At 39.6% G+C, this 27,525-nt stretch overlaps 1 protein-coding gene across 1 annotated transcript in view; it reads right to left on the reverse strand.

Annotated features, from left to right (window-relative positions):
• The window catches only part of CATSPERB (cation channel sperm associated auxiliary subunit beta), a 148,625-nt gene that overhangs the window by 3,597 nt on the left and 117,503 nt on the right, over nt 1-27,525 (reverse strand). Inside the window, 6 exon segments of the mRNA XM_077938830.1 lie at nt 4,912-4,986; nt 5,684-5,784; nt 7,850-7,985; nt 9,911-10,021; nt 23,966-24,076; nt 26,146-26,343. Coding sequence (XP_077794956.1) covers nt 4,912-4,986; nt 5,684-5,784; nt 7,850-7,985; nt 9,911-10,021; nt 23,966-24,076; nt 26,146-26,343 — 732 coding nt within the window.

Genomic DNA, 27,525 nt, shown 5'->3' on the forward strand with positions numbered 1-27,525 from the left:
AACACCTTTTTCCAAAAAATGTTTAATAGCTTTTCATTGTTGACAGGAATGTTGACAGGAATGCTCTAAAGCTTTCACTCCGACATTCAAAGCTTTCCACAACTGGTTTTCTTCTAAATAACCTTATATCCCAGCCAAATGGATTTGAGCTATTCAAAAAGCAAACTTTATGCTTTTGACAGTGATAGGAGGCAGTCAAATGCCTAGGCAGATAGGGCAGGTCCCTGGTGAAACCTGACCTTCAAGCTGAAGACAGTCCCAGGTAAATCCACATACCGAATTCAGAACCTGTGTTCCTGTTTGGCATGCTTTCCTCTGACTGATCCCACCCTTCACCTGTTTTACATATACCTATCCTTCCTAATTGGTTTTCTACACTGCTGTGCCCACCTTTGAGTGGTGACTTCGCTTTAGCCTTTATTTGCATACTTATAAACCAATCAGCATGCTCTCCCCTATTCTGAGCCCATAAAGGCCCCAGACTCAGCCACACTGGCAAAGAAACCACCTGACTGCAGGGGTGAGGGACCACCCCCATGTCCCCTCTCTGCTGAGAGCTGTTCCATCACTCAATAAAATTATTCTCTGCCCTCCTCACTCTTCAGTTGTCAGTGTATCCTCATTACACTTGGATGCAGGACAAGAACATGGGTACAAGCTACAACACAGGTGGGACAAGTGGGCAGGGTGCCTCCGGCAGCAGGCTCAGGGCTGAGCAAGGGCCAGGTGGAGGGTGTCACCAGCTGTGGAGGTCCCTGGTTGGTAAAGTGGCCAAGAAAAATCCTGAATCACTTTCCCATCTCTGTACCTGGTCTCTCCATACAGAATGCCTTCCTTATCCATTTCTACCTAATGAAATTTCAGTCACTCCACCAGATGATGTAAAAATTTCACTTGTGGCTGGGTGCGGTGGCTCATGTCTGTAATCCCAGCACTTTGGGAGGCTGAGGCAGGCAGATCATGAGGTCAGGAGATCAAGACCATCCTGGCAAACATGGTGAAACCCCGTCTCTACTAAAAATACAAAAAAATTAGCCAGGCATGGTGGTGGGTGCCTATAGTCCCAGCTACTCGGGAGGCTGAGGCAGGAGAAAGGTATGAACCCAGGAGGCGGAGCTTGCAGTGAGCCGAGATTGTACCACTGCACTCCAGCCTGGGCGACAGAGTGAGACTCTGTCTCAAAAAAAAAAAAAAAAAAAAAAAAAAAAATTTCACTTGCTTATTTAAGCCATTTATCATGTGTCTAAGATGAGAAACGTTTATCACCTCTGATTTCTGTATTCTCCATCTAAATTGCTACCTCTAAAGTTCTGAAATATACTTTTTCTTCAAATGTTTCCCTTCTAATCTTCTTCAACCATCCAAATATTCCACACCATTTCTAAAAAAGGTTAAACCTCAGAATTAGGAGTCTGTTTTAGATACAATGTCTATTTACTCCTAAAGTAATTTGTATTTTTAAGCACAAAAATTCACTTAAATAATCAGAGTACAATGATCAAAGTCAAGAAATTAACATTAAGACAATACTATAATGTAATTGCAGATCTTACTCCTTTTTTTTCTTTTTTTCCAGTTACCCCCATAATGTATTTTGGGTGAAAGAAAATCCAAGCTTATGGGTTGCATTTCATTGTTTCAGGATTCTCCTTTCTCCTCCCCTTTCTTTCCTTGACGGAGCTTTGCTATGTTACCAACCTGGAGTGCAGTGGTTATTCACTGACACATTCATACTGGACTGAGGCCTCAAACCCCTGGCCTCAGAGGATCCTCCCTTGGCCTCCCAAATAGCTGGGGTTGCAGTCATGTGTCACCAGGTCTGGCTATTTCAGGGTACTTTCTTTTTTCTTTTTTTTTTTTTTTTTGAGACAGAGTCTCACTTCTGTCACCCAGGCTGGATGAAGTGCAGTGGTGCGATCTTGGCTCACTGCAATCTCTGTCTCCTGGGTTCAAGCAATTCTCTTGCCTCAGCCTCCCGAGTAACTGGGATTATAGGCATGCACTACCACACCTGGCTAATTTTTGTATTTTTAGTAGAGATGGGGTTTCACCATGTTGTCCAGGCTGGTCTTGAACTCCTGAGCTCAAGTGATCCACCTGCGTCGACCTCCCAAAGTGTTGGGATTACAGGCGTGAGCCACCACACCCAGCCTATTTCAGGGTACTTTCAAAAGCAGGTTCCAACAGTCCCAAGAACCTTTATATTCTTTCTCTATATTTTCTTAACAATTCTTTTCCTTTATTAATGGTGCAGTCACTGCCTATCTTTCTTTTATCCATTTTTGTTCTTCCTCCATTCCTGAAGCTTCAGGTTTCCTGCTGTTATCACTTTTCTTCTGCTTGAAGAACTTCTTTAAGCATTTTCAAAAGAGAAGTTCTCCTGACAATGGATTCTCTTAGTTTTCTTTCATTTGAGAAAGTCTTGATTGTTTATTCCTGAAGGATATGTTCAGTAGGTAGAGAATTCTGGATTGACAATCCTTCCTTCCCACCCAACCCTCACCCCCAACACTTTAAAGATGTTGTATAACTTTCTTTTGCCTCTGTGGTTTCTGTTGAGAAATCAGCAGTCAGTCAAACTGTACCCTTGTATACAGTGTGATTTTTCTCTGACCACTTTCAATATTTTATCATCTTGATTTTTGGTAGTTGATTATGATGTGTTTGGGCATGGTTTTCTCTATCTTTATCTTGTTTAGGGCTCATTAAGCTTCTTGAATATGTAAATTTGTGTCTTCACCAAACTTGAGGCTTTTCAGTCTTTATTTCTTTCCTTTCTTCTTCTTTTTTTTTTTGAGACAGGGTCTCATTCTGTCACCCAGACTGGAGTGCAGTGGCATGATCTCAGCTCACTGCAGCCTTGACCTCCCAGGCTGAAGCAATCCTCCCACTTTGGCCTCTAGAGTAGCTGGAACTACAGGTGTGTGCCTCCATGCCTGGCTAATTTTTTTGTATTTGTAGACAGGGCCTTGCCATGTTGCTCAGTTGGTCTTAAATTCCTGAGCTCAAGCGATCCACCCACCTTGGCCTCCCAAAGTGCTGGGATTTTTTTCCCCATACCAATCTCTTTCTCCTCTTTTTCATGGACTCTGATGACATAAATGTTAGACCTCCTGGTACTGTCACACAGATCCCTGAGGCAAGATCTTCTTCTTCTTAAAATATTTTTTCTTCAGGTTGGGTTTCCACTGACCTGCTTTCAAGTTCACTGATTTTTTTCTTGTTCCATATCCATTCAGCAATTGATTCCTTTTGATAGTTTTAAAATTTAGATACTATAGTTTTTAGTTCCAAAATTTCCATTTTGTCCTTTTTAAGTAGCTTCTAGATCTCTGCTGATAATCTATCACTTTCTACTTATTTCGAAAGTGTTTACCTGTACCATATTGGAGCATGGTTATAATAGCTAGTTTAGAATATTTGATAATTGCATTTGTGGTCCTTTGTTGATGCCTTTTCAGAATTGATTATATTGTCTTGGTTCTTGACATGGTGAATAATATCAGATTGTATCCTGGTGAATAATGGTGAGTAACATCAGATTGTATCCTGGTAAATATGGTGAATAGCATTAGATTGTATCCTGGACATTTTTGATGTTATGTTGGGAGACTCTGGTTCTTGTTTAAAAGTTATCTGGAAAATGCTGATTATCTATTGTTCGTTTTTAGCAGTCAATCACACTGTTTGAGTGCAGATCACAAGTTATGCCTCACCTTCTGTGGGTGGTGGTTTCAGTGTCAGTTCAGTTTTCCAAGCTGTTGCTATGCTATTTGTGTCTTCCTGCTTGGTACCTGTGCCACTCAGGAGCTGCTCAGAAACTAGAGGATGTTTACTTTGTAGTTTTATTTCAAAGCCTTTGCTATTTTCTTTAGGTGTGCCCTGCTCATATGCAGCTTCTTCCTGGTGCTAGTTTCTATAAAGAATCAGGACTCCCTTTCTCCAGCCCTCTTCTCATAGAGATGTCCCCCCATGCTTTCCACTCTTAGAGGTCCTTTTCCTCGTTCTCTGGAAAGAAAGCTGAGCGTCTACGAGAATTTTAGCCCTCTGTGCTATTGTGCTGTTCCCCACAACCAGGGCTGCTCTTGAGCCAAAGAGACGAGAAAAGAGAGAAAAAAATAACAGGGATTTTCCTTCACACTCCTTATGTGACAGATGCTTCTTTTCCTAGTTTCTTTACCTAGTGGGTTGAATTTTTCTCTCAGGGTTTTAGAGGTTTACACTGCTGCAATGGCCACCCACCACTGTAGTAGTGCAGAGCCATTATTGGGGCTGACCTTAGAGCTGGGTCAGAACAGGAGAGAGAGAGAGACAAAGAGAGAGAGAGAATGTTAATGTAACATCAGCATTTGACAATGACTCATTAATTGATTTTTATCAAATCCTTATTCCTTCCCATGCCTCACAGGCAACAGATGTCATTATGTGAATAAGCAAAAATGAGTGGTCGCTTTCATGGGATGATTTGGGAAAGACTGATTCTAGTTTCCAATTTCTTTGGATCTTGAAAGCCTTTGAAATATTTAAGACAATGATTACAGTTCAGACAGCCATAAGGAGGATAATCAGACTAGAAACTAAAAGTTACAGAAATATGTTCTTTGGAGTAGGGGTGAGAGGAAGAGCATTAAAAGTCAGAAAACTGGGCTCAACAAGGAAGGTGGAGAAGGAACAAAAACAAAAACAGCCACGTATTATTATATGTATTATTAAAATTCTGCCAGCATCAATCAGTCCTGGCACCCATCACGCACCCTGGCTTCATCACTACTGACAGTGTCACTGCTACCCTTCAGGATCCCCTGTCTTTAAGCCTCGTCCATCACAACAATTCTGCCAATTTTTTCTCTTCAATGTCTCTTGAATTGGTTTTGTCACGTTTTTTCCCCAGCCATCACCCCTTCATTTTACCTGAAATTCTTCAATTAAGTTACAAAAAGTGACTCCTGAAATGACGGTCACTCTAAAGTGGAAAAGTTCAGAGCCCTGTGGAAAAAAGCACACCCAGTTGTTAGCAGCATCAACATGTACATTCCTTTAAATATTAATAAAAATATACCCTGGGGCCACTGTTCCTATAGATGCTGCATGAAAAGATCCCCATCCTCTTCCTAAGGCTCTCAGACATACACATCATGTATCAAAATAAAAAAATAAAAAGATGGATTGAAGTGGAGGGATTCAATAGTTGATACGGTTTTTTTTTGTTTTTTTTTTAGAATGAGGAGATTAAAACTAAATCTGGCCTTGATAAATACTTTGGACTAATCTCGTATATGCGGTTTCAGTATGTTCCCTAATTCTGACTGGTTTTCACAATTATCTGTATTATACCAACTTCATGTATTTTTATGGGCAGCTGGAACCAGAAGACACGTTCCCCGTGCATATCCAGGTGAATAATACTGAGCGCATTTCTTCCCTCTCACCTTCGGAAACACTCTTTCTTCTCCACTTTGCTAAATAATATGTCTTGCCTATCTGCCCAAAACTTTGGAAATAATAACACCAGGGGAAATGGAGAAAAAATAAACCCTCTTCATATACTTTAAAGGTATATACTTTAAAGGTGTTATTCCCACCATTCCTGGTTACCTATACTTTCTAATTAAAACCAATCTTAGTTTAGACATACATGTTTTATCTAAACTCAACACAGTAAAAACAACAATGCCATCATTACCTTTATGCTTAAGTTGAGACCTGAAGGATTATACACTGCAGCACCAACAATTGGTTCTACAAATTTTTTCATTTTTTTAATCTTTTCTGGCACAGTGTGTTCTAAAAATACATAAAACATATTTTAAGCACACTTATTTTCTCATTTTGTATTAGGTTGGTGCAAAAGTAATTGCTGTTTTTGCCATTACTTTTAATTTACTATTACTATTTCATTTGCAATTACTAATATAAAATTTGTTAGGCACATTAAGGTGCAATGAAAGCTTTCACTCCATAACATGACTAAGTTATCCCATACTTTTAGTTCTTTTTTTTTTTTTTTTTTTTTTTTTTTGAGACGGAGTCATGCTCTGTCGCCCAGGCTGGAGTGCAGTGGCCGGATCTCAGCTCACTGCAAGCTCCGCCTCCCGGGTTCACACCATTCTCCTGCCTCAGCCTCCCAAGTAGCTGGGACTACAGGCGCCCGCCACTTCACCTGGCTAGTTTTTTGTATTTTTTAGTAGAGACGGGGTTTCACCATGTTAGCCAGGATGGTCTCGATCTCCTGACCTCGTGATCCGCCCGTCTCGGCCTCCCAAAGTGCTGGGATTACAGGCTTGAGCCACCGCGCCCGGCCTCATACTTTTAGTTCTGCTTGACTTTGTAGGCGATGTATTTAGGGGAGTGAGGCCCAATATCTCACATTGCCTTCGAGGGCATTCTCAAGAAGTTCAAGACTTCTGATCACCTTCACGCTGACCTTTTCCTTCCAGCCCCATGCTCAGGATCAGTCCTGACCTGCATGTGCTTCGTGTTTTTGGCAGTAAGGTCATCTCAGGACCTCCTTACTGGTAGGTAAACGATTTATAATAAGGTGGCAGTAAAGTTTTACAATGGGATTACTTGACAATTTTCCTGCCTTTCTTGTCATCCTTTCTAAAACTAGACAGGTAGTGTAGGGGTTAGACGTTGCAGGGGTATAAAGGTACACAGAATCTAAAGGAAAAGAAACAGCTGTGATTGTAATTTCCAATTTCCATAGTGTAAATATTCTCACCCTGGCTAATTTCAAGCTACCAATGGTTTAACATCCAGCTTGTAAAATGTTTTAATATTTAATGATCAGGACTCCAAAACTGGTAAGAACAGTTTCCAGCACACCACAGAAAATGGGGATGTCCGTTAATGCAAAATATTTAGTAACTTTATTTTGCTGGATTTTTCATTTCAAAAATGCATTATGTTGGCCAGAGTAAGACTCACTGAATACCAAATGCCCAGATATTTAGTAACATATTAATGGCTGACCAAAATTTGTTTAGTTAATTATTTCTACCTACCTACCTATCTCGTTAGAGTATTCAAACGTGAACACAAAATGTGTAACAAAAAGTTACATATTTGAGGTAAAGTGAATAGGGGTAAACATCTTATTTAAAATATATCTGCATCTTTTCAATTATTTTACCATAAAACCTTTAAGAATTAGAAGATAGATCCTAAAGATTATCTGGCCACACCTTTCACAACGCCCTCTGTCACACTGAATCAGCAGGGAAAGGAGACACCAGACCAGCATGCAGCACAAATTTAATCAGTCACTGTTGCTATTTTTTTTTTTTTTTTTTTTGAGACAGAGTCTTGCTCTGTCGCCCAGGCTGGAGTGCAGTGGCACGTTCTCAGCTCACTGGAAGCTCTGCCTCCTGGGTTCACGCCATTCTCCTGCCTCAGCCTCCCGAGTAGCTGGGACTACAGGTACCCGCCACCACACCTGGCTAATTTTTTGTATTTTTAGTAGAGACGGGGTTTCACCGTGTTAGCCAGGATGGTCTTGATCTCCTGACCTCGTGATCCGCCTGCCTCGGCCTCCCAAAGTGCTGGGATTACAGGTGTGAGCCACTGCGCCCGGCTCCACTGTTGCTATTAATCCACAAAATGACTTTCCTTTTTTTTTGCAGTATAAATTATTCAAAAATGCTTTTACCATAGAATCCAGGCCTCTGGAAGTGATGATGAAATCAGTGGGAAACAGAAGTAAACAGCAATATGCCAACTGATCCAAATCCATTTGCAAGAACTCCTGGCTCTCTTTTGTGTGAACAAGCTTTGAAAACCATTGATCTTTGTAAACCAGTAACAATATTACTTATAAGATAAAATAATTACAGATGAAAGCAAACCCTACTCAGTTTCCAGTTTTGCCTCATGTTCACTTCAGTCACAGTAACCAGATATGGAGATTCCAATGGGACACGTCCATCCTCGTTGATAATTTCCAAAGAAACTGGATATTGTGTAATTGGAAACTTAAAGCGAGGAACCTAAAATACAAATTCCAAGAATGAATGTAAACTTGGAAAAGTCAATAGTCACTTCATTTCCTGGTAAAAAAACGAAAAGATACATTGCCAATAGTTTGGCTGTTCAATGAAATGTGCTTGTGAGGGGTTTCTGCCTTTTCAGTCATGAAAATGTCTTAGAGCAGAATCAATGTGAACTCCAAAGGCAGTCTATACATTGTGGTAACAAAACTCATCATTCTATAGGCCCTTTTCACAGGAATTTACTATGATGTCATTCAAACTTTTTTTTGGCTAAATCATATCCCAGAAAGCCATGCATAGATCGCTCACCCTCCTTTTGCCACTTTTCCAGCCAGTCAGTCTTTCAGGCACAATCTGTAAACTTGGCTCTGGCATCAGAGCTTAAATCCAGCCCCAAAGCATGTTAATAATGTGATCTTTGGCAAATTGCCTGACTTCTCTGTGGCTCGAATTAAATGAGACAAATCTCGGAGAAGGCTTAGAGTAGCATTTAGTAGATAGTAAGTGCTCACAAAACATTATTTTAGTTCAGCAAGGGGGTATATAAAAACAGCCCTCATCATTTACAGAATGCTGGCCAGACACAATGGCTCACGCTTGTAATCCCAACACTTTGGGAGGCTGAGGCAGGCAGATCACTTGAGGTCAGGAGTTTGAGAACAGTCTGGCCAACATGGTGAAACCCCATCTCTACTAAAAAATACAAAAATTAGCTGGGCATAGTGGTGGGCGCCTGTAGTCCCAGCTACTTGAGAGGCTGAGGCAGGAGAATCACTTAAACCTGGGAGGCGGAGGTTGTAGTGAGCTGAGATCGCACCATTGCACTCTGGCCTGGGCGACAGAGCGAGACTCGGTCTCAAAAAAAGTAAAAACAAAAATAAAATAATGAAAATTTACAGAATGCTGACTCTATGCCAACATATTGTGTGTGTATATATATATATAATATGTATCATATATAGTCTCTAGATGTCTTATATGTAATTTTACATATATGTAGTCTGTGAAATAACAGTTTCTCAATATACAGTCTTACAAGGCCTTTGAAATTGATCTGTTTGAAAGATATACCAACTGCATATTTGTTTTTTTCTTTTGTTTTGAAATGGAATCTTGCTCTGTCACCCAGGCTGGAGTGCAGTGGTGCGATCTCTGCTTACTGCAACCTCTGCCTCCCAGGTTCAAGCAATTCTCCTGTCTTAGCCTCCTGAGTAGCTGGTACTACAGGTGCACGCCACCATGCCCGGCTAATTTTTGTATTTTTAGTAGAGATTGGGTTTCACCATATTGGTCAGACTGGTTTCGAACTCCTGACCTCAGGTGATCCACCTGCCTCGGCCTCCCAAAGTGCTGGGATTACAGGTGTGAGCCACTGCACCTGGCCCCAACTGCGTATTTTACTCTTCTAATGCAAACTTTGATACTAAGAGAATAAAATATTATTTGACACAGAAGCCTTCTCTTAACCAACACATTATACCGTCTTTCATTTGTGACTGTCAGCAGGCTGAGCTTGATTACAATGACTTTGCCTTCTATGTTCCAAGAACCTGATACAAGATACTCAAAGTTGTTTTAAATGAATCAATATTTACTATAACCTGGTATAGTGTTTTACAGACTACAAGTTGCTTTCGTATACATAGGGGTGTGTTTGGGTGTGGGCGAGTGTGTGTCTTTATACGAATGCTGTGGAATGGACAAGGTAGTGCAGGTATTACTGTTTTATTTTACCAATGAGGTTCATTAACTTGCAAGGTACATTTAAATCTGGATCTTTCTAGCTCAGTGTCACATTTAGCTCTGCATCATAATAAGACATTATTTATATGTCTTAGTTTTCATGTTTAACCCAAAGGCACATTTCAAAATCTTGTTGGTAAGAAAGTATCCTATCTTCAGGTAATTAAAAATGATCTTACTTTTTCCCTGCAATCTGAGAAAGCAACAGCATGTGAAAACTTCTGATCCTTTGTGCAGTTACATTCCTCCCGAGTGGAAACATTAGCACACTGTTTGAATTTACCAGTTTTCTGCAAATAGAAGTAACAGATGTTGACTTGTTTTTCTGTGTTGCAGGATTTCTGCAAACTGATAAATATCTAATAAATATTTATTCCCTGAGTAAGTGAAATTCCTGAGAAGTTAAAAGGGGAAAGCAAGTCATTAATAATAAAGTAAGAATAGAAGTACAGTGTTTCTGAATTTTAATTGCCCCCTTGTGTGGTAATTTGAACCTGAGTATTACTCAGCCACTTGCCGGTTTACCTCGTGCAGTTGCATGGGACCTAGAAAGGCTGTGTCATTCTGAATTCTGCATCCCAGGACTACCAAACTAACTACTCTTGGCCCCTGCCATTGCAGGGATCCAGATGGTGACCTAAAATGAGTGGCCTTGATGACGTGGGGCTGCACACTCTCCAAACCTACTATTTCATACTTGTCTTTCTTCATAGCATACGTTGATATTTTAAATCTCCACTCTATCTGCCCATTTGTCCTTCATTTATACTTGATCTCTCTTGCCATTACTTTATTTTATTATCATTATTATTATTATTATTATTATTATTATTTTTAGAGATAGTGTCTTGCTCTGTTGCCCAGGCTTTACTGGAGGGGCTCAATCATAGCTCACTGCAGTCTTGAACTCCTAGACTCAAGCAATCCTCCCATCTCATCCTCCCTAGTATTATAGTTGGGACTACAGGCACACACCACCACACTTGGCTGATTGAAACAAAATTTTTTTGGTAGAGAGTCTATCCTGACTATGTGATAGAAAAGAAAAACCCATTTTCTGGTGAGAAATTCAAGCCAGTTGCAGAAATTTGCAAGTAGTAAGGAGCCTACTGTTAATCCTCAAGACTTTGGGGAAAATGTCTCCAGAGACCTTCATGGCAGCCCCTTCCATCACAGGCCCAGAGGCCCAGGAGGAAAAAGTGGTTTTGTGGGCCAGGCACAGGGTCCCCATGCTGTGTGTAGCCTAGGCGCTTGGTGCCCTGTGTCCCAGCTGCTCCAGCTATGGCAGAAAGGGGCCAACGTAAAGCTCAGGCTGTGGCTTCAGAGGGTGGAAGCCCCAAACCTTGGCAGCTTTCACATGGTATTGAGGCTGTGTGGGTGCACAGAAGTCAAGAATTGAGGTTAGGAAACCTCTGCCTAGATTTCAGATGTATGGAAACACCTGGATGCCCAGGCAAAAGTTTTCTGCAGGTGTGGGGCCCTCATGGAGAACCTCTACTAGGGCAGTGCAGAAGGGAAATGTGGGGTGGGAGCCCCCACACAGAGTCCCTACTGGGGTACTGCCTAGTGGAGCTGTGAGAATAGGGCCAACGTCCTCCAGACCCCAGAATGGTAAATCCACTGACACCTTGCACCGTGTGCCTGGAAAAGCCGCAGACACTCAACATCAGCCCATGAAAGCAGCCAGGAGGGAGGCTGTACCCTGCAAAGCCACAGGGGTGGAGCTGCCCAAGACCATGGGAACCAACCTCTTGCATCAACATGACCTGGAGTCAAAGGAGATCATTTTAGATCTTTAAAATTTGACTGCTCTGCTGGATTTTGGACTTGCATGGGTCCTATAACCCCTTGGTTTTGGCAAATTTCTCCCATTTGGAATGGCTGTATTTACCCAATATGTGTAACACCATTGTATCTAGGAAGTAACTAGTTTGTTTTGATTTTACAGGCTCATATGTGGAAGGGACTTGCCTTGTCTCACATGAGACTTTGTAACGTGGACTTTCGGGTTAATGCTGAAATGAGTTAAGACTTTAGGGGACTTAAGTCTTTAGGGGGATGATTCGTTTTGAAATGTGAGGACATGAGATTTGGAGGGGTCAGGGGCAGAGTGATATGGTTGGCTGTGTTCCCACCCAAATCTCAACTTGAATTGCATCTCCCAGAATTCCTATGTGTTGTGGGAGGGACCCAGGGGGATATCATTGAATCACAGGGGCTGGTCTTTCCCATGCTATTCTCATGATAGTGAATAACTCTTACAAGATCTGATGGGTTTATCAGGAGTTTCCACTTTTGCTTCCTCCTCATTTTCTCTTGCTGCTACCATGTAAGAAGTGCCTTTTGAACTCTGCCATGAGTCTGAGGCCTCCCCAGCCATGTGGAACTGTAAGTCCAATTAAACCTCTTTATTTTGTAAATTGCCCAGTCTTGGGTATGTGTTTATTAGCAGCATGAAAATGAACTAATACAATGGTGAGGTCCCAAAAGCTCATTTTTAGCAGATGGTGAAGTCTCATGTCTTGTGAAGAGAAAATAGGGGGAAGGAAGGGAGAAAAAAACAACAGTAAAAAAAAAAGAACAGTCCTGGAAAAATCAATACAGGCCACATTACTCTGAAGTCCATACATTAGTAGACAGGTATGAAAGTGGCTTATGTATGTAAATAGGTTGTAGTTATTTTCTTCTGAAGTTTAAGTTGTCTGGCTTCAGTTTGCAGGGTTTTAAGAAAGCACAGCTTAGTTTTCAGTGACTCCAAATTAAGAAAAATGGGGAAAAAAAGAAGGAAAAAAATTGAAAACATTATTTTGAAGACTTGTAGTCAAGAAAAATTCGAATTCGATCCAAAATATGGAAAATAATAAAAATTGAAAAAAACATTAGGCAAGACTAGGATCTAACAACAGATCTACTATAGTTTAGAAACATAATTTTTCTCTCTCCAGTTTCTCAGTTTTACTAAAGACAAATCATGGTATGACTGGTATGCTTTATTACACTTGGCCTAATTATTTATATATAGTACAGCAAGAATAATTATTTTTTACATAGGCTTTTAACTTGGCTTTGATGGAACTTTGTTCTATAGGAGGAATCAGATAAGACTTATTTATTTATGTTTAATTTATTTATTTTTATTTTTATTTTTTAGTAGAGACAGGGTTTCACCGTGTTAGCCAGGATGGTCTCGATCTCCTGACCTCGTGATCCACTCGCCTCAGCCTCCCAAAGTGCTGGGATTACAGGCATGAGCCACCACACCTGGTCCAGATAAGACTTTTTTAAAGCCGAGCCCAGCCATGGATTTGTGCCGTCAAATATCTATGAGTTTGGTGAATTTCCTCTCCTCTTGAGGATCCAAGATAAACCTGGGGCCTCTGTGCCTGTCAGAAAGTGACATTCTTTACTAAGGACAGGTCAGAAACTCTGTACAGGGACTGTGTACACAAACTATGAGGCCAATTTCCCAAGGGCTTTATTGGCTCCATAAGTCAAGTTTGATTCCTTAAAGAAAAGCACATCATTCCAGTCAAAACCTTGGTAAAATAACCAGTTTCTCCAGTTGTGTCCTATTGCAAAAGAAAACTGATTCTTACTGCACTTATGCAAATAACTATATTGCCATAGATTAAGAATACTCACAAATAGTTTCCAAATTCTAGAGAAATCAGGTAGAGGGAAACAATTAGGTTCCAAATTTTGTTCACAAAGTATACTTTACTCAATTGTTAAAAGCTGTAAATAGCTTAAAAGAAATGTTTTCTTAACTCTGAAAAACAAAAAAAGTATCAGCAACATTTTAAGCAAAAAGTCAAAAAGATTACTTCTGTTTTCTATTGGTTCCGTTAATTCGGTTAACTCCTATTCTGTTTGATAGTCATGAACATTTCAGCTCTCCATCAGAGTTCTGAAAGTTCCTTTATTCCAATGTCACAATTTCCAAAGTCATCAGAAAACCTGCATTTAAGTGCAACTGTTAGAGTACTATAGCTAATTATAAATTCATCTTTTTTTTTTTTTTTTTTTTTTTTGAGATGGAGTCTTACTCTGTCACCCAGGCTGGAGTACAGTGGCATGATCTCAGCTCACTGCAACCTCCACCTCCCGGGTTCACACCATTCTCCTGCTTCAGCCTCCCGAGTGGCTGGGACTACAGGCACCTGCCACCACGCCCAGCTAATTTTTTGTATTTTTAGTAGAGACAGCATTTCACCATTTTAGCCAGGATGGTCTCAATCTCCTGACCTTGTGATCTGCCCGCCTCGGCCTCCCAAAGTGCTGGGATTACAGGCATGAGCCACCACACCTGGCATATAAATCCACCTTTTAAAGAGCATTTAAAAGAAGGCAAAACAAGACAATTGTCTATGGATGAAAAAAAGTTTTAAGGCAGCCATAGTTAAAAGACACAATTGACAAGGAAATTTATTACCTCTGTGGCACACAATAATTTTAACATAACAATTATGAATATTACTATAATGTACACTAAGGTATATCAGAATTACAGGAATTTCCTATAAATTTGGAACACAACTAGATATGTATACAAATACAGCCCAAAGAAAACCAAACACCATTTCATTTTTGACAATGCTTCCTGTATAATTTTTATACCAAAATAAGCCAAGTTATGTCATTTTTGGACTTAAGGAAACTAATGTCTTAAAGGACTAATTAGGTTAGATAAAGACATAATTTTTTTTTTTTTTTTTTTTTTGAGATGGAGTCTCTCTCTGTCACCAAGGCTGGGGTGCTATGGTGCCATCTCAGCTCACTGCAAGCTCCGCCTCCCAGGTTCATGCCATTCTCCTGCCTTGGCCTCCCAAGTAGCTGGGACTACAGGCGCCTGCCATCACGCCCAGCTAATTTTTTCTTGTATTTTTAGTAGAGACAGGGTTTCACTGTGTTAGCCAGGATGGTCTTGATCTCCTGACCTCGTGATCTGCCCGCCTCAGCCTCCCGAAGTGCTGGGATCACAGGCATGAGCCACTATACCCAGCCAAAAAGATATAATTTATAATTTGCTTTTGAAAAGTTTGTCAAATATAAAAGGTTTAAAATACTTGATATTACAAAATAGGATTACAGGTCGTTGTAAAGTCATTTATTTAACCAAAGTGATAATTCCAGCATTCCAAAAAAAGCAAAAACCTTCATTATTTGAGTTGAGACTTAATTTTTTAAACAAGAAACCCTAATAAAAACAGCATGAAGCCAATTACATTTGTTTTTCAAAATTTTATAAACAATCTATAAAATTTAATCTTGATTATAAAATATAACTTCCATAAGCCTTTTATAACCGTTATTAAGAAGTTCTTTAATGCTTCAAGAAAACCTTGTTAATCTGACATAGGTGTCCATTTACTGGTTTTGCAGCAGTGTGCCTTTGACATTAATAATTAATTTATAGAGAAACTGAACTTATTTTATCTTTCACAATTGGCCCTTACAATCTTATGTGCCCACCTCTTCTGCGATAGTCCCTGGGCCTTGAGGAGTTGAATGGCTTTAATATCCTGCCCTGTGTCTCAGGAATGCAGTTTGTTTTAATTTTTGTATCTTCTATGGGGCCTGAAGATAAGGCTTTAATTGCTGTCAGTGTTTAAGATTTAGCAGGACTTGGTGTCCTTTTTAGACTCAGGAGTTAAAGCCCTGTAACTCAATGTTACAAGGACTTTAAAAGCACATACAGGAAGACACATGGATGTAATAACATTAATTTAAAAATTTGTTGGCCGGGCACGGTGGCTCAAGCCTGTAATCCCAGCACTTTGGGAGGCCGAGACAGGCGGATCACGAGGTCAGGAGATCAAGACCATCCTGGCTAACACGGTGAAACCCCGTCTCTACTAAAAAATACAAAAAACTAGCCGGGCGAGGTGGCAGGCGCCTGTAGTCCCAGCTACTCGGGAGGCTGAGGCAGGAGAATGGCGGGAACCTGGGAGGCAGAGCTTGCAGTGAACCGAGATCCGGCCACTGCACTCCAGCCTTGGCGACAGAGCAAGACTCTGTCTCAAAAAAAAAAAAAAAAAAAAAAAAAAAAAAGAGAGGAGATTAGGATATAGACAACACAGAAATTGAGGGGCAAAAATTTGTCTCAGTTCTTTTTCCTAAGCAAACCAAAAATAATAATATGACAACTTGATTCTATAAAAATTTTTTTTTTTAATGTATAAATCCTCTTGTTGTGACTTATACTGACTATTCATGACATGGTTGTACTTTCTGATTTGTTCTGAAACTCCCTCCTTTTTAAACAACCAGTTATTTTATTTTTAGGACTAAATTTACCACACAAGATTCTTTCTTATATAAAATTATTTCTCTTTAAGCTTTTTTACCTAAAAAAAAAACCTCTTTATTTTTATAACTTTCTTTACATCTTTTTTTATTCCTGGCTCCTTTCACATTGTTTTGTATATAAGCTTTAACTAAGCTTTGAATTAGACAAAACTTGTTCACTTTTTTTAAAAGGACACTTTTTTTCTTTAGTAAGAATGTTTTCTTATAATATATATTTATTGGCCGGGCGCGGTGGCTCAAGCCTGTAATCCCAGCACTTTGGGAAGCCGAGGCGGGTGGATCACGAGGTCAGGAGATCGAGACTATCCTGGCTAACATGGTGAAACCCCGTCTCTACTAAAAATACAAAAAACTAGCCGGGCGTGGTGGCGGGCGCCTGTAGTCTCAGCTACTTGGGAGGCTGAGGCAGGAGAATGGCGTGAACCCGGGAGGCGGAGCTTGCAGTGAGCCGAGATCACACCACTGCACTCCGGCCTGGGAGACACAGCGAGACTCTGTCTCAAAAAAAACAAACAAACAAACAAAAAAAACAATATATATTTATTGGAAAATACCCAAATAATGAAATAGCTATTATTTAGTTTAACTTTATATTCTAAATTGTGACCAGTTTGTCTATAAGTATTTATCCCATTACATTTACCTAATTGTTTTAATTATTTACCTAGATTATTTATGAAAACTGTGACAGTCATGATTTAAAGTTATGAAACTGCCATTGCAAAATTATAACTGAGACAGTGAGAAAAGATTTGACTGGCTGGGTGTGGTGGCTCACGCCTATAATCCCAGTACCTTGGGAGGCCGAGGTGGGCAGATCACAAGGTCACAAGGTCAGGAAATCGAGACCATTGTGGCTAACATGGTGAAGCCCCGTCTCTACTAAAAATACAAAAAATTAGCCAGGTGTGGTGGCGGGCACCTGTAGTCCCAGTTACTTGGGAGGCTGAGGCAGGAGAATGGCATGAACCTGGGAGGTAGAGCTTGCAGTGAGCCAAGATTGTGCCACTGGCACTCCAGCCTGGGTAACAGAGCAAGACTGTCTCAAAAAAAAAAAAAAAAAGATTTGACCTAACTGATTCCACACTGCTCTTAACCTGCAAGCTGTACTTGTTCATTCCTGGGCATAGGATGAACTAACTTTGGAATGAACTTAGTTTATAGTTTAGCTTTGAAACAAAGATGATAACAGTCCTTTCCCAAAACAAACCTCCCTATTGTCTGTGGATCAGACTGCCTAAAGCCACAGGATTAGAAGTTATGGTAATCTTACTAAATTCAAGATGCACCTATTTTCATTAAACCCATATCAATGTTTTATTTATTTAAAATTATACAAGCAAAGGTCATTCTATTTTGGGCTAGGTTTATAGTTTTGTAACCCCTATGCCAAATTTTGACATCTTTTAGTATTTGGCAGGGATAAGTATGAAATTGCTTGATTAATAAATGCAAACAAAAATGTATGCTGGGCAATTCTTAAGACATTTCTAATATTACTTTACCAATAATTTTAAAGCTAGCTATTTATTATAGATTTTACTTAAGTTATATAAACTTGAAAAAGCATTTGACTAGTCTTTGCTTTTTCAGTGTCTTATTTAAGTGCTTTTATTTTTGTAAGCCAATTAATTAGAGCTTTTATATATTTTAGTAGTGAAACATTCTGTACACAACACCTAAATACAATACATATAAAAATGTATTAGGCATGCCGATGCAAGTACGTTTTATAAATTTACAAAATCCCCCTTACCTTTTTTTCCTATCTTAGACTTTCAGATTCTTGTTAACATGTTTCACAACCCTAGGCAGTTGTCAGCTAAATAGCCTTAAGTTTGCACATTAAAGGAAACAACTCAGGTGAAAACCAAGTAGCAAAATTTACATCATAAAGTACAGAGAGAAAACATCTGGTGGTGCTAGAGGGAGACACTTTTATTTTTCTTTGAGCCAAATTAAACTTACTCTTTCTTAAAAACCCAAAAGTAGACTGGGCGTGGTGGCTCACGCCTGTAATCCCAGCACTTTGGGAGGCTGAGGTGGGCGGATCATGAGGTCAGAAGATCAAGACCATCCTGGTTAACATGGTGAAACCCTGTCTCTACTAAAAAAATACAAAAAATTAGCCGGGCGTGGTTGCGGGCACCTGTAGTCCCAGCTACTCGGGAGGCTGAGGCAGGAGAATGGCGTGAACCTGGGAGGCGGAGGTTGCAGTGAGCAGAGATCGTGCCACTGCACTCCAGCCTGAGTGACAGAGGGAGACTCTGTCTCAAAAAACAAACAAACAAACAAAAAACACCCAAGAGCAGCCTCTGTTGCAAACTATTTTAGTAAAAAAAAAAAAAAAAAAAAAAAAAAAATTCAGGTGAAAATGGAATTCAGTCGACTGAGAAGAAAAAGAAAAAGAAAACTTTTGCTCAAAAAAAGGACAAGGTCTTAGGAGAGAAAAATAAACAAAAAACCCCAAAACACAAAGGCCTTTCAAATACAAACATGCACTCATATACACATAAACGCACACATCTTGGATGTTAGCCCTTTAATTAAGCTAACTTTTAACCATTGAGCTCCTTTAAAAAATTTTGTTGAAAATCTTATTACTATATTTCAGCTAGGACAAAATGCTGCTAAACTAACAATTATCACACAAATTATATGATTTCTGTATAAAGCTGAAATTACATGATTTATACAGAAATTATACGATTTCTGTCTAAGTATCAGAGCACTCTAAATGTAAGCAGAAATGAACACCAGTTGTTGTTAAATGCTAACTTTAGTCATTTAAAAGGAAACTGCAAGACAGAATCCTAAACCAGTTTCTGACCTACTGACGGGTCTCAGGCTGTAGACTACTCTCTACCATCCTAGAAGCAGGGGGAAAAAAACCTCATCTTCCCTGTTGAAAGTAAGCTCAAACTCCATAAAAGAGTTACCTGCCTTCCATTGTCATCGAAGCAGGAAAAACTTGCCTTCCATAGGAAGCAAGTAAAACTCCAAAAAAAGAGGAGTTGTACAGCAAAATAAACTTTAGATCTTGACCAAGTTTTGGGATATCAGGGATTCACTAGAGGGCGTGCTCTCAGACCTCAGCAAATTGTCCTATTGGTTTGAGTCATAAACTTAGCTCAAGCTGGTACCAAGCACCAATAGGAGATTTGTCAAAGGTCAGGGGCATCTCCACTCAGAATCCCTTCGTGGTTACCAAAATGTGAACCTAGAAAATCTAAGAAAGGTCTCAGTTAATTTAGAAAGTTTATTTTGCCAAAGTTGAGGATGTGCCCGTGACACAGCCTCAGAAAGTCCTGATGACATGTGCCCAAGGTGGTCAGGGTGAAGCTTGGTTTTATACGTTTAGGGAGACATGAGATGTCAATCAATATATGTAAGAAGTACATTGGTTCAGTCTGGAAGGGGAGGACAACTTAAAGCAAAGGCACAAAACTCAAGTGGGGAGGGAGCTTCCAGGTCACAGAATGGTGATACACAAATGGTTACATTCTTTTGAGTTTCTGATTAGCCTTTCCAAAGGAGGCAAATCAGATATGAATCTATCTCAGTGAGCAGAGGAGTGACTTTGAATAGAAAAGGAGGCAGGTTTGCCCTAAGCAGTTCCCAACTTGAGTTTTCCTTAGTGATTCTGGGGGCCCAAGATATTTTCCTTTGACACCAGTAAATGGATATAGCACATTTTGTTTATCCATTCATCAGTTAATGTGCATCTGATTGTTTCCACTTTCTGGCTATTATGAATAATACTGCTATGAAGTTTTTGTTTGAACATATGTTTTCAATTCTTTTGGATATATCTAGGAGTAAAATGGCTGGGTCATACAGTAATTCTGTTTTGACTTTTTGAAGAAGCACCAAACTGATATCCATAACAGCTGCACCATTTTGCATTCCTGCCATAAATACATGAGAGTTTCAGATTCTCCACATTCTCGCCAACAATTATTTTCATTAAAAAAGCAATTATTATAGCTATTCTAATGACTATGAAGGGATAGCTCAAGTGATTTTGATTTGTATATTTCTAATGACTAAGATGTTGAGTATCTTTTCATGGGCTTGTTGGCTGTTTATATATCTTCTGTATTAGTCCATTCTCATACTGCTATAAAGAAATACCTGAGACTGGGTAATTTATAAAGAAAATTTTTGTTTGTTTGTTTGTTTTTGTTTTGTAAGAATTTAATGTGTAAACAAATACAGAAAAATAAGCATTTTTAGCAACCAAACACTTTTGCTCAGGATAGCAATTTTAAAGACACTTCAACAAACACTTTTATGTAAGACGCTAATTCTGCAAAATAACATTCACTTTCCTATGGAATAATTTCACAGTCTCAGATTTTAAGCCAGAAAAATGAGATTCATGCTGGTAAAGCAACCTGCAAATCCTGCCTGTTCTCACAACTAGTATACTTTAACATTGTAAAAAGATCTTCCAAAGTGGGGAAAGAAGGCTCTCAAAGGGGATGACTGATGCCTCCCAGAGTAAATCCTTGCCCCAAGGGACTGCCCTGCTATCTGCAAGACTAAAACGGTCATGAAAAATTCACAGCTAAAAAAAGATATAAACTTTGCCTTTGGTGTATTTGCCTGATTCAAGCGGTTATTAGCAGATTTATAATAAGTAGGTAAACAGAACAATATTGATAAGATTTCTGAGAACTAAATGGTATTTGGCTCTGGTACTAAGGAGTTGAGAGAATAAAACACCTATGTTAATTATCAACTGCAAATGACAACTTTATGTGAGGCTTCTATTCTAAGGCTTACTTGATTCATGTATTCCATTTAGAATCTTAAAATTTTTTGATACTTCCTTTAAACAAGAAGTAATTCACAAATGATTAACAAGCACTAAACTAATAAGATAGGTCCTCACACCATCTTGAATTATTTAAGAAAGTATTGCCTTTGAAAGTGATCTTTTTCCTGAGAAAGTCATGTTGCAAAATGGCACAAGACAATACACATTTTCTCTAATTTTCTGCAGGAATACAAGATAGGAAAATCACATTACAATATATTTTGTGAGGAAAACATGTTTCTTAAAATCGTGTTTTCAGTTACTCTCCAAACCACAAATTTTTAGAGGGTGAGAGCCAAATGTAAATGAAGAAGTGATCTTTATGGCAAGAGAATGAATACATATGGTAAATTTTGGTTGGTGTTTACACAATTTTTGTAGGAAATTGTTTATGAGTAGAGACACTAAGGCACAGAAACAACCAAGCTCAGGTTCAAGGTTAAGTTTAATAGTACAGGTAGAAATAGAATCTAGGGATCTGATTCTCACATTAGAGGATAATAATATCTTCCTAAAGGGGAAAAATAAATTTTTTTGGTAGATCACATTGATAAATCATTTTTGAAATATACAATATGAATTTCCTTGAAAATCTTTGGCATTTGTGAGAGTCTTTATAGGCTGAGGTTTTTAGGTATTTTTTTCCCCAAAAAATATATAAAGTTAGGGGAACTAGCTTTAAAGTTAAACAAAAAAATTAATCTTAATTTCAAAATGACCTGAGTTCCTTTTGCATTTTTATATCAATCAATTGTGCAGCTTGAGTACACAAAAGGCCACTACACTTCCCTTCATAGAGTTCACACACACATTAGTCTCTACTAAAAATACAAAAATTAGCTGGGTGTGGTGGTGGGTGCCTGTAATCCCAGCTGCTTGGGAGGCTGAGGCAGGAGAATTGCTCGAATCCGGGATGCGGAGGTTGCAGTGAGCCAAGATTGCGCCACTGCACTCCAGCCTGGGTGACAGAGCAAGACTCCGTCACAAACAAACAAACAAAATGCAGATTTCAGGACGGTACCTCATAGTTTCTGATGCAGTAGCTATGAGATTCAGAAAGATGCATTGTAGAAATATTTTTGGGGTGGGTGCAGTGGCTCATGTCTGTAATCCCAGCACTTTGAGAAACCGAGGCAAATGGATCACATGAGGTCAGGAGTTTGAGACCAGCCTGGTCAACATGGCAAAACCCCGTCTCTACTAAAATGCAAACATTGGCTGTGCTTGGTGGCACACGCCTGTAATCCCAGCTACTCAGGAGGCTGAGGCAGGAGAATCACTTGAACCCAGGAGGCGGAGGTTGCAGTGAGCTGAGATCGTGCCACTGCACTCCAGCCTGGGCGACAGAGCTAGATTCCATCTCAAAACTAAACAAAACAAAAAATATTTTTGAATAATTCTGGTTCAGGATATGCAGGGCTGTACTGTTCAGAAGCCCTGCACTCGATGACGCTATTTAATTTGCATGTCTTTTTGCTTAAGATATACAAATTCTCACCTAGTAGAGTCCATGAAGCTACCATGCTTATCTTGTACATTGCTGTATCTTCAGAAAATGTCTGGATAGTGCCTGATAACACTGGAAATGCTGAAATTAACACTTGTTGGATGCATAAAAGAGGGGGTAGTAATCATTAGGTGTACATACATTCCCTATTTAACTCACAAGAAAATCCTGGGGAAAAAACCTGGGAAATGAAGGATTTCCATGTAAATATAGTACAGTCATATTTCAGTAGAGGAGGTGGTTCTAGTGACACATCAAGGTTTGTCTTTGGGAGAAACTGGACGTGGAGAAGAACTCAGTATCATAGTTAATCACTGCCTGGAGCAGAGCTTCTTAACCTGAAACCCAAGATTTCACTAGAAGTCTGTTCACTTCCTAACTGCGTGTGTGTGCATGGTGGTGAATGTGCATTAGTATATTTCAAAATTTTAAAGCATTCTCCCAGTCTGTCACTGTTCTGGGCACTGGGGATATAGTAGAGAAGAAATAGATAAAAACCTCTGCCTTATCAGCTTACCTTCTCAAGGGGTCAGAAAGATGAGAAGTAAAATAAGTGAGTAAAATATGTAAAACCGTAGTAAGTGATATGGAGAAAAATAAGGCAGGGAAGGAGGGGAGACAGTGGAGATGGGGGTTATGATTCTAAATAGAGTGGTCAGAGAAAGGCTTACTATGATGGTGACTTCAGGAAAAGCACCTGAAGAGTCAGCCATGTGGTATCAGGCAGAAGAGCATTCCACACAGAGGGATTTTCTGCAACTGTGAAGGCCATGGGGTGGAAATATGCACAGCATATTGGAGAAATAGCAATGAGGCCAGCATGGCTAGAGCAGATCAAGCTGGGAAAATCAGGTCAGATGTAACGCCAAGGCCAAAGTCCAAGGAGGACTTTATAAACCATTGCAAGAATTTAGTTTTCACTCTGAATGAGATGGGAAGACAGTGGAGAGTTTTGAGCTAAAGAAACACCAATTTTATGTATTCACGTACGTGCACATGTGTATGAATGAATATGACTGTCTGTGCATGTGTATGGGCAGGTGGGTGCATTTTTCTGGAGAGATTCCACAGGCATCCATGTGGTCTCCTTGAGAAGCTGCCCCACGCTGCACTTTTCCTCTGAACCTAAAGGCTCCTCCCTTGTCTCCCTCCCTCCCTCCCCCATTCCATCTTTAGAGAGGCAGGGTGCTGCTGGAAGTTGGTTATTTTCTAGGCAGAATCTTAGCAGGAGTTTAAATGTGCCTGCATTGGAGCAGGCAGTTTTCTTCCCTCCTGGACATCATTCCGTTCACAGAGCTGAAGAGCTGGGGGCTCCTTTCATTTGAGAAAAGATGCTCTAACCCCATCAATGAAATCCAAAGGGGAGTCAGGGAGAGTCAAGGGGGAAAGAGTCCATTTAGACTCCTTGACTCCAAAACTGTATTCAGAAATAGCTGTAAGAGGAGGGGCTAAAGTAGAAGGAGGAGGAACAGAGTAGTAATCATGATAATAACAGCTGCACCTTCTCATTTAACACTCACAGCTATATATATAATTTTACTGAATGATTTCCTGAATTCAAATAAATGCTAGTTTATTTGTAAAAAAGTTATTTACCTTTGACAAGTGAAACAGGTTTCTTGGTATGGGTTTGCTAGGATCTGCATGATAAAAATTATCTGTGAGTGGAATAGCAATTCCCATATTAGATGGAGGCCTGTAGTTTATCTGCAAGTGATTAAACAAAGAAAATATATAATTCATTATTATGAAGTCTTTAATTTATAGATCTTGATTTTCTAGAAAACAAATCAATGCAAAAATTCCATTTTTAGCTACAGGTATTAAAGTAAATTTCTCCCCCAACTTTTCTACCCCTCATTTTCTGGAATTTCAACAATTTTAACCCATGGTAATATAACTTATAAATAAGTGAAAAAACTGCCATAAAGTCAATGCAATAAAGTTTAAACACTTTATCAAAGAGTCTCAGTGATGTATCATAGTTAGTAAATAATTCTTCAAGTTTGGTTATTTGCTTTTTGTCACAAAGAAAATTATAAGTAATAAGTTAGTTGACAAAGAGCAACATTTTATGTTTAAAAAGAGTCATAAATTCTGATAAGGCAAAAGTTAAAATTATTACATTGAAATGGGTAGATATATAGTTGAACAACCCAGGGGTTAGGGGTACAGACCTCCTGCATGGTCAAAAATTCACATATAACTTTTGACTACCCCAAAACTTAACCATTAATAGCCTACTGTTGACCTGAAGCCTTACTGGTAATATAAAGTCAATTAATATATATTTTGTATGTAGTATGTATTATATACTGTATTCTTACAATAAAGTGAGCTAGAGAAAAAAATGAAAATGCATTTATAGTACTATTCTGTATTTACGGATAGTATAACTTTACATCATCTGTTTATAAGGTGAATTGTCTGTCTGAAATCCAGGGAAACTGCAGCTGAAGAACCTCAATCTACAGTGTACTTCAAGAAATTCAGCTTTTTTTTTCTTTTTTTTTATGTCATGACTTTTCTCTGCCTCTTGGGAGTACCTTCAGCATCACTGGTGGCACTTCATATGGGACCCATGGTGTTATTTAAGGTTTACGGTGTTACCCGATGAAAAGTACATTAGAGACACGAGAGGTCACTTTTTATTGTGATTTGCAATTTACTGGCTAGGTGAACTGCTCACGTGCAGATGAATAGCCTCTCAGGGCATTTTAAAGGAATACTGGCAACATTTGAGTTCACCCAAGTAGCACCAGGAAGTGGCCACAAAATTATTACAGTAGTACAGTGTGTACTACAGCTGATTGTATGCAGTTATGATTTCATACTGTATCTTTACGTTTGCTTACATTTCTCCGGCTCCATGTAGGATCTGTGTTTGTGTGTGTAAGTTTTGATAAATTTTAACTTTTTGTGCATAGTATATGATAGTAAGTGATAAAATAGACTAGTATCTATATATAATTTATGCATTCATGACATATCCAACTTTTTATTCATTTTTTAGATGTTTCTTTTTAAAATGTATGTATTTATTTTTGAGACAGAGTCATGCTCTGTGCTCTGTTGCCCAGGCTGGAGTGCAGTGGCACCATCTCCGCTCACTGCAACCCCTGTCTCCAGGGCTCAACCTCCCGAGTAGCTGGGATTACAGGCGCATGCCGCCATGCTGGGCTAATTTTTGTAGTTTTTGTAGAGATGGGGTTTCTCCATGTTGGTCAGGCTGGTCTCGATCTCCTGACCTCAAGTGATCTGCCCGCCTTGGCCTCCCAAAGTGCTGGAATTACAGGCGTGAGCCACCGTGCCTGGCCAATTTTTTCTACATTTTTAAGCTATGAGGTTTGTCTGTGAATTTTTTCAATTGTCACAAAATTCCAAAAAAAGTCCAATATATTTCTTGAAAAAAATCCGCATGTAAGTGGACCTATGCAGTTCAAACCTATTGTTCAAAGGCTGATTGTATCAGCTTAGGACAAGTCAATGTAAGGGAAAATAGTTGAATATATCACAAAAGCCAAAGGTCACACCAACATATAAAGTGTAAAATGATAATAATAATGACACTAAGTTACCAGGAAAAATAATTGTTTCAGAAAGCTTTTACAGTTTGGAAATCATCATCACATCCTCAAAATGACATGAGGATTAAAAAATAACTGTGAAGTGTTTTGAGCCACTCACAAAAGAAATGCTGAAACTGAATGGGTAGGCAATCACACAAAAGTCACACAGCATTGCTTCTTAAACCAATATACTTAGATTTTTTTTACCGGCAAAGTTTTGATGAGGTTAAAACCTTGACTGTCTTTATGAACTCCACTAATCCAGTCTTCAGACGGGATAAATTTGCTAGGAATGTGATGCATAGATCTGAGATAACTACAGCTGCTTTTCAGTGTTGGCACCATGGTCGTAACAAAGCACTCAGCAGAGGCTGACCACATAATAAATGCCACTGAAGTTGAACCCTGGAAATAACCAAATAAATGAAGGTTATTTAAAGTAACTGTTACGGACCGAACTGTGTCCAACCAAAAACCACACGTTGAAACCCCAACCTCCAGGATCTCAGAATGTGGCTGTATTTGGAGATAGGGCCTTTAAGGAGGTAATTAAGGTAAAATGAGGTCATTTGGGTGGGCCCCAATCCAATGTCACTGGTGTCACCTTATAAGAAGAGGAGATTGGCCAGGCGCGGTGGCTCAAGCCTGTAATCCCAGCATTTTGGGAGGCCGAGATGGGCGGATCACGAGGTCAGGAGATCGAGACCATCCTGGCTAACCCGGTGAAACCCTGTCTCTACTAAAAAATACAAAAAATTATCCAGGCGCGGTGGTGGGCGCCTGTAGTCCCAGCTACTCGGGAGGCTGAGGCAGGAGAATAGCCTGAACCCAGGAGACGGAGCTTGCAGTGAGCCAAGATCGCGCCACTGCACTCCAGCCTGGGGGACAGAGCGAGATTCCGTCTCAAAAAAAAAAAAAAAAAAAGAAAAAGAAAAAAAAAGGAGAGGAGATTAGGATATAGACAACACAGAAACTGAGGGGCAACCATATGAGGACACAAGAAGATGGCCACACACAAGCCAAGTAGAGGGGCTGCAGAGGAAACCAACCCTGCTGATATCTTGATCTTGAACTTGTAACCACTAGAACTGTAAGAAAATAAATTTCCATTGTTTGAGTCACCAAGCCACCAAGTCAGTGGTATTTTGTTGTGGCAGCTATAGCAAACTAATATAGTGAAGAATATAGAAAACTAAAAAATATAGAAAAAGAAGAAATAGAAAAAGACATGACAGAAGTAGAAAAATATTTGACCATAAAGATCTGTTTGAGAATAAATCACAATAGAAGACATATTCTTTTCCAGGAAGAAATATATTACAATCTAATTGGTTTTGGGAAGCATTTGGAAATAAGCTAGGAACCTGAGGACCAGCTGGGCACAGTGGCTCACGCCTGTAATCCCAGCACTTTGGGAAGCCGAGGTGGGCGGATCACCTGAGGTCAGGAGTTCAAGACCGGTCTGGACAACACGGTGAAACCCCACCTCTACTAAAAGTACAAAAATCAGACGGACATGGTAGCATATGCCTGTATTCCCAGCTGCTTGGGCGGCTGAGGCAGGAGAACTGCTTGAGCCTGAGAGGT

Source organism: Macaca mulatta, chromosome 7, assembly GCF_049350105.2.
Source record: "Macaca mulatta isolate MMU2019108-1 chromosome 7, T2T-MMU8v2.0, whole genome shotgun sequence".
Taxonomy (NCBI): domain Eukaryota; kingdom Metazoa; phylum Chordata; class Mammalia; order Primates; family Cercopithecidae; genus Macaca; species Macaca mulatta.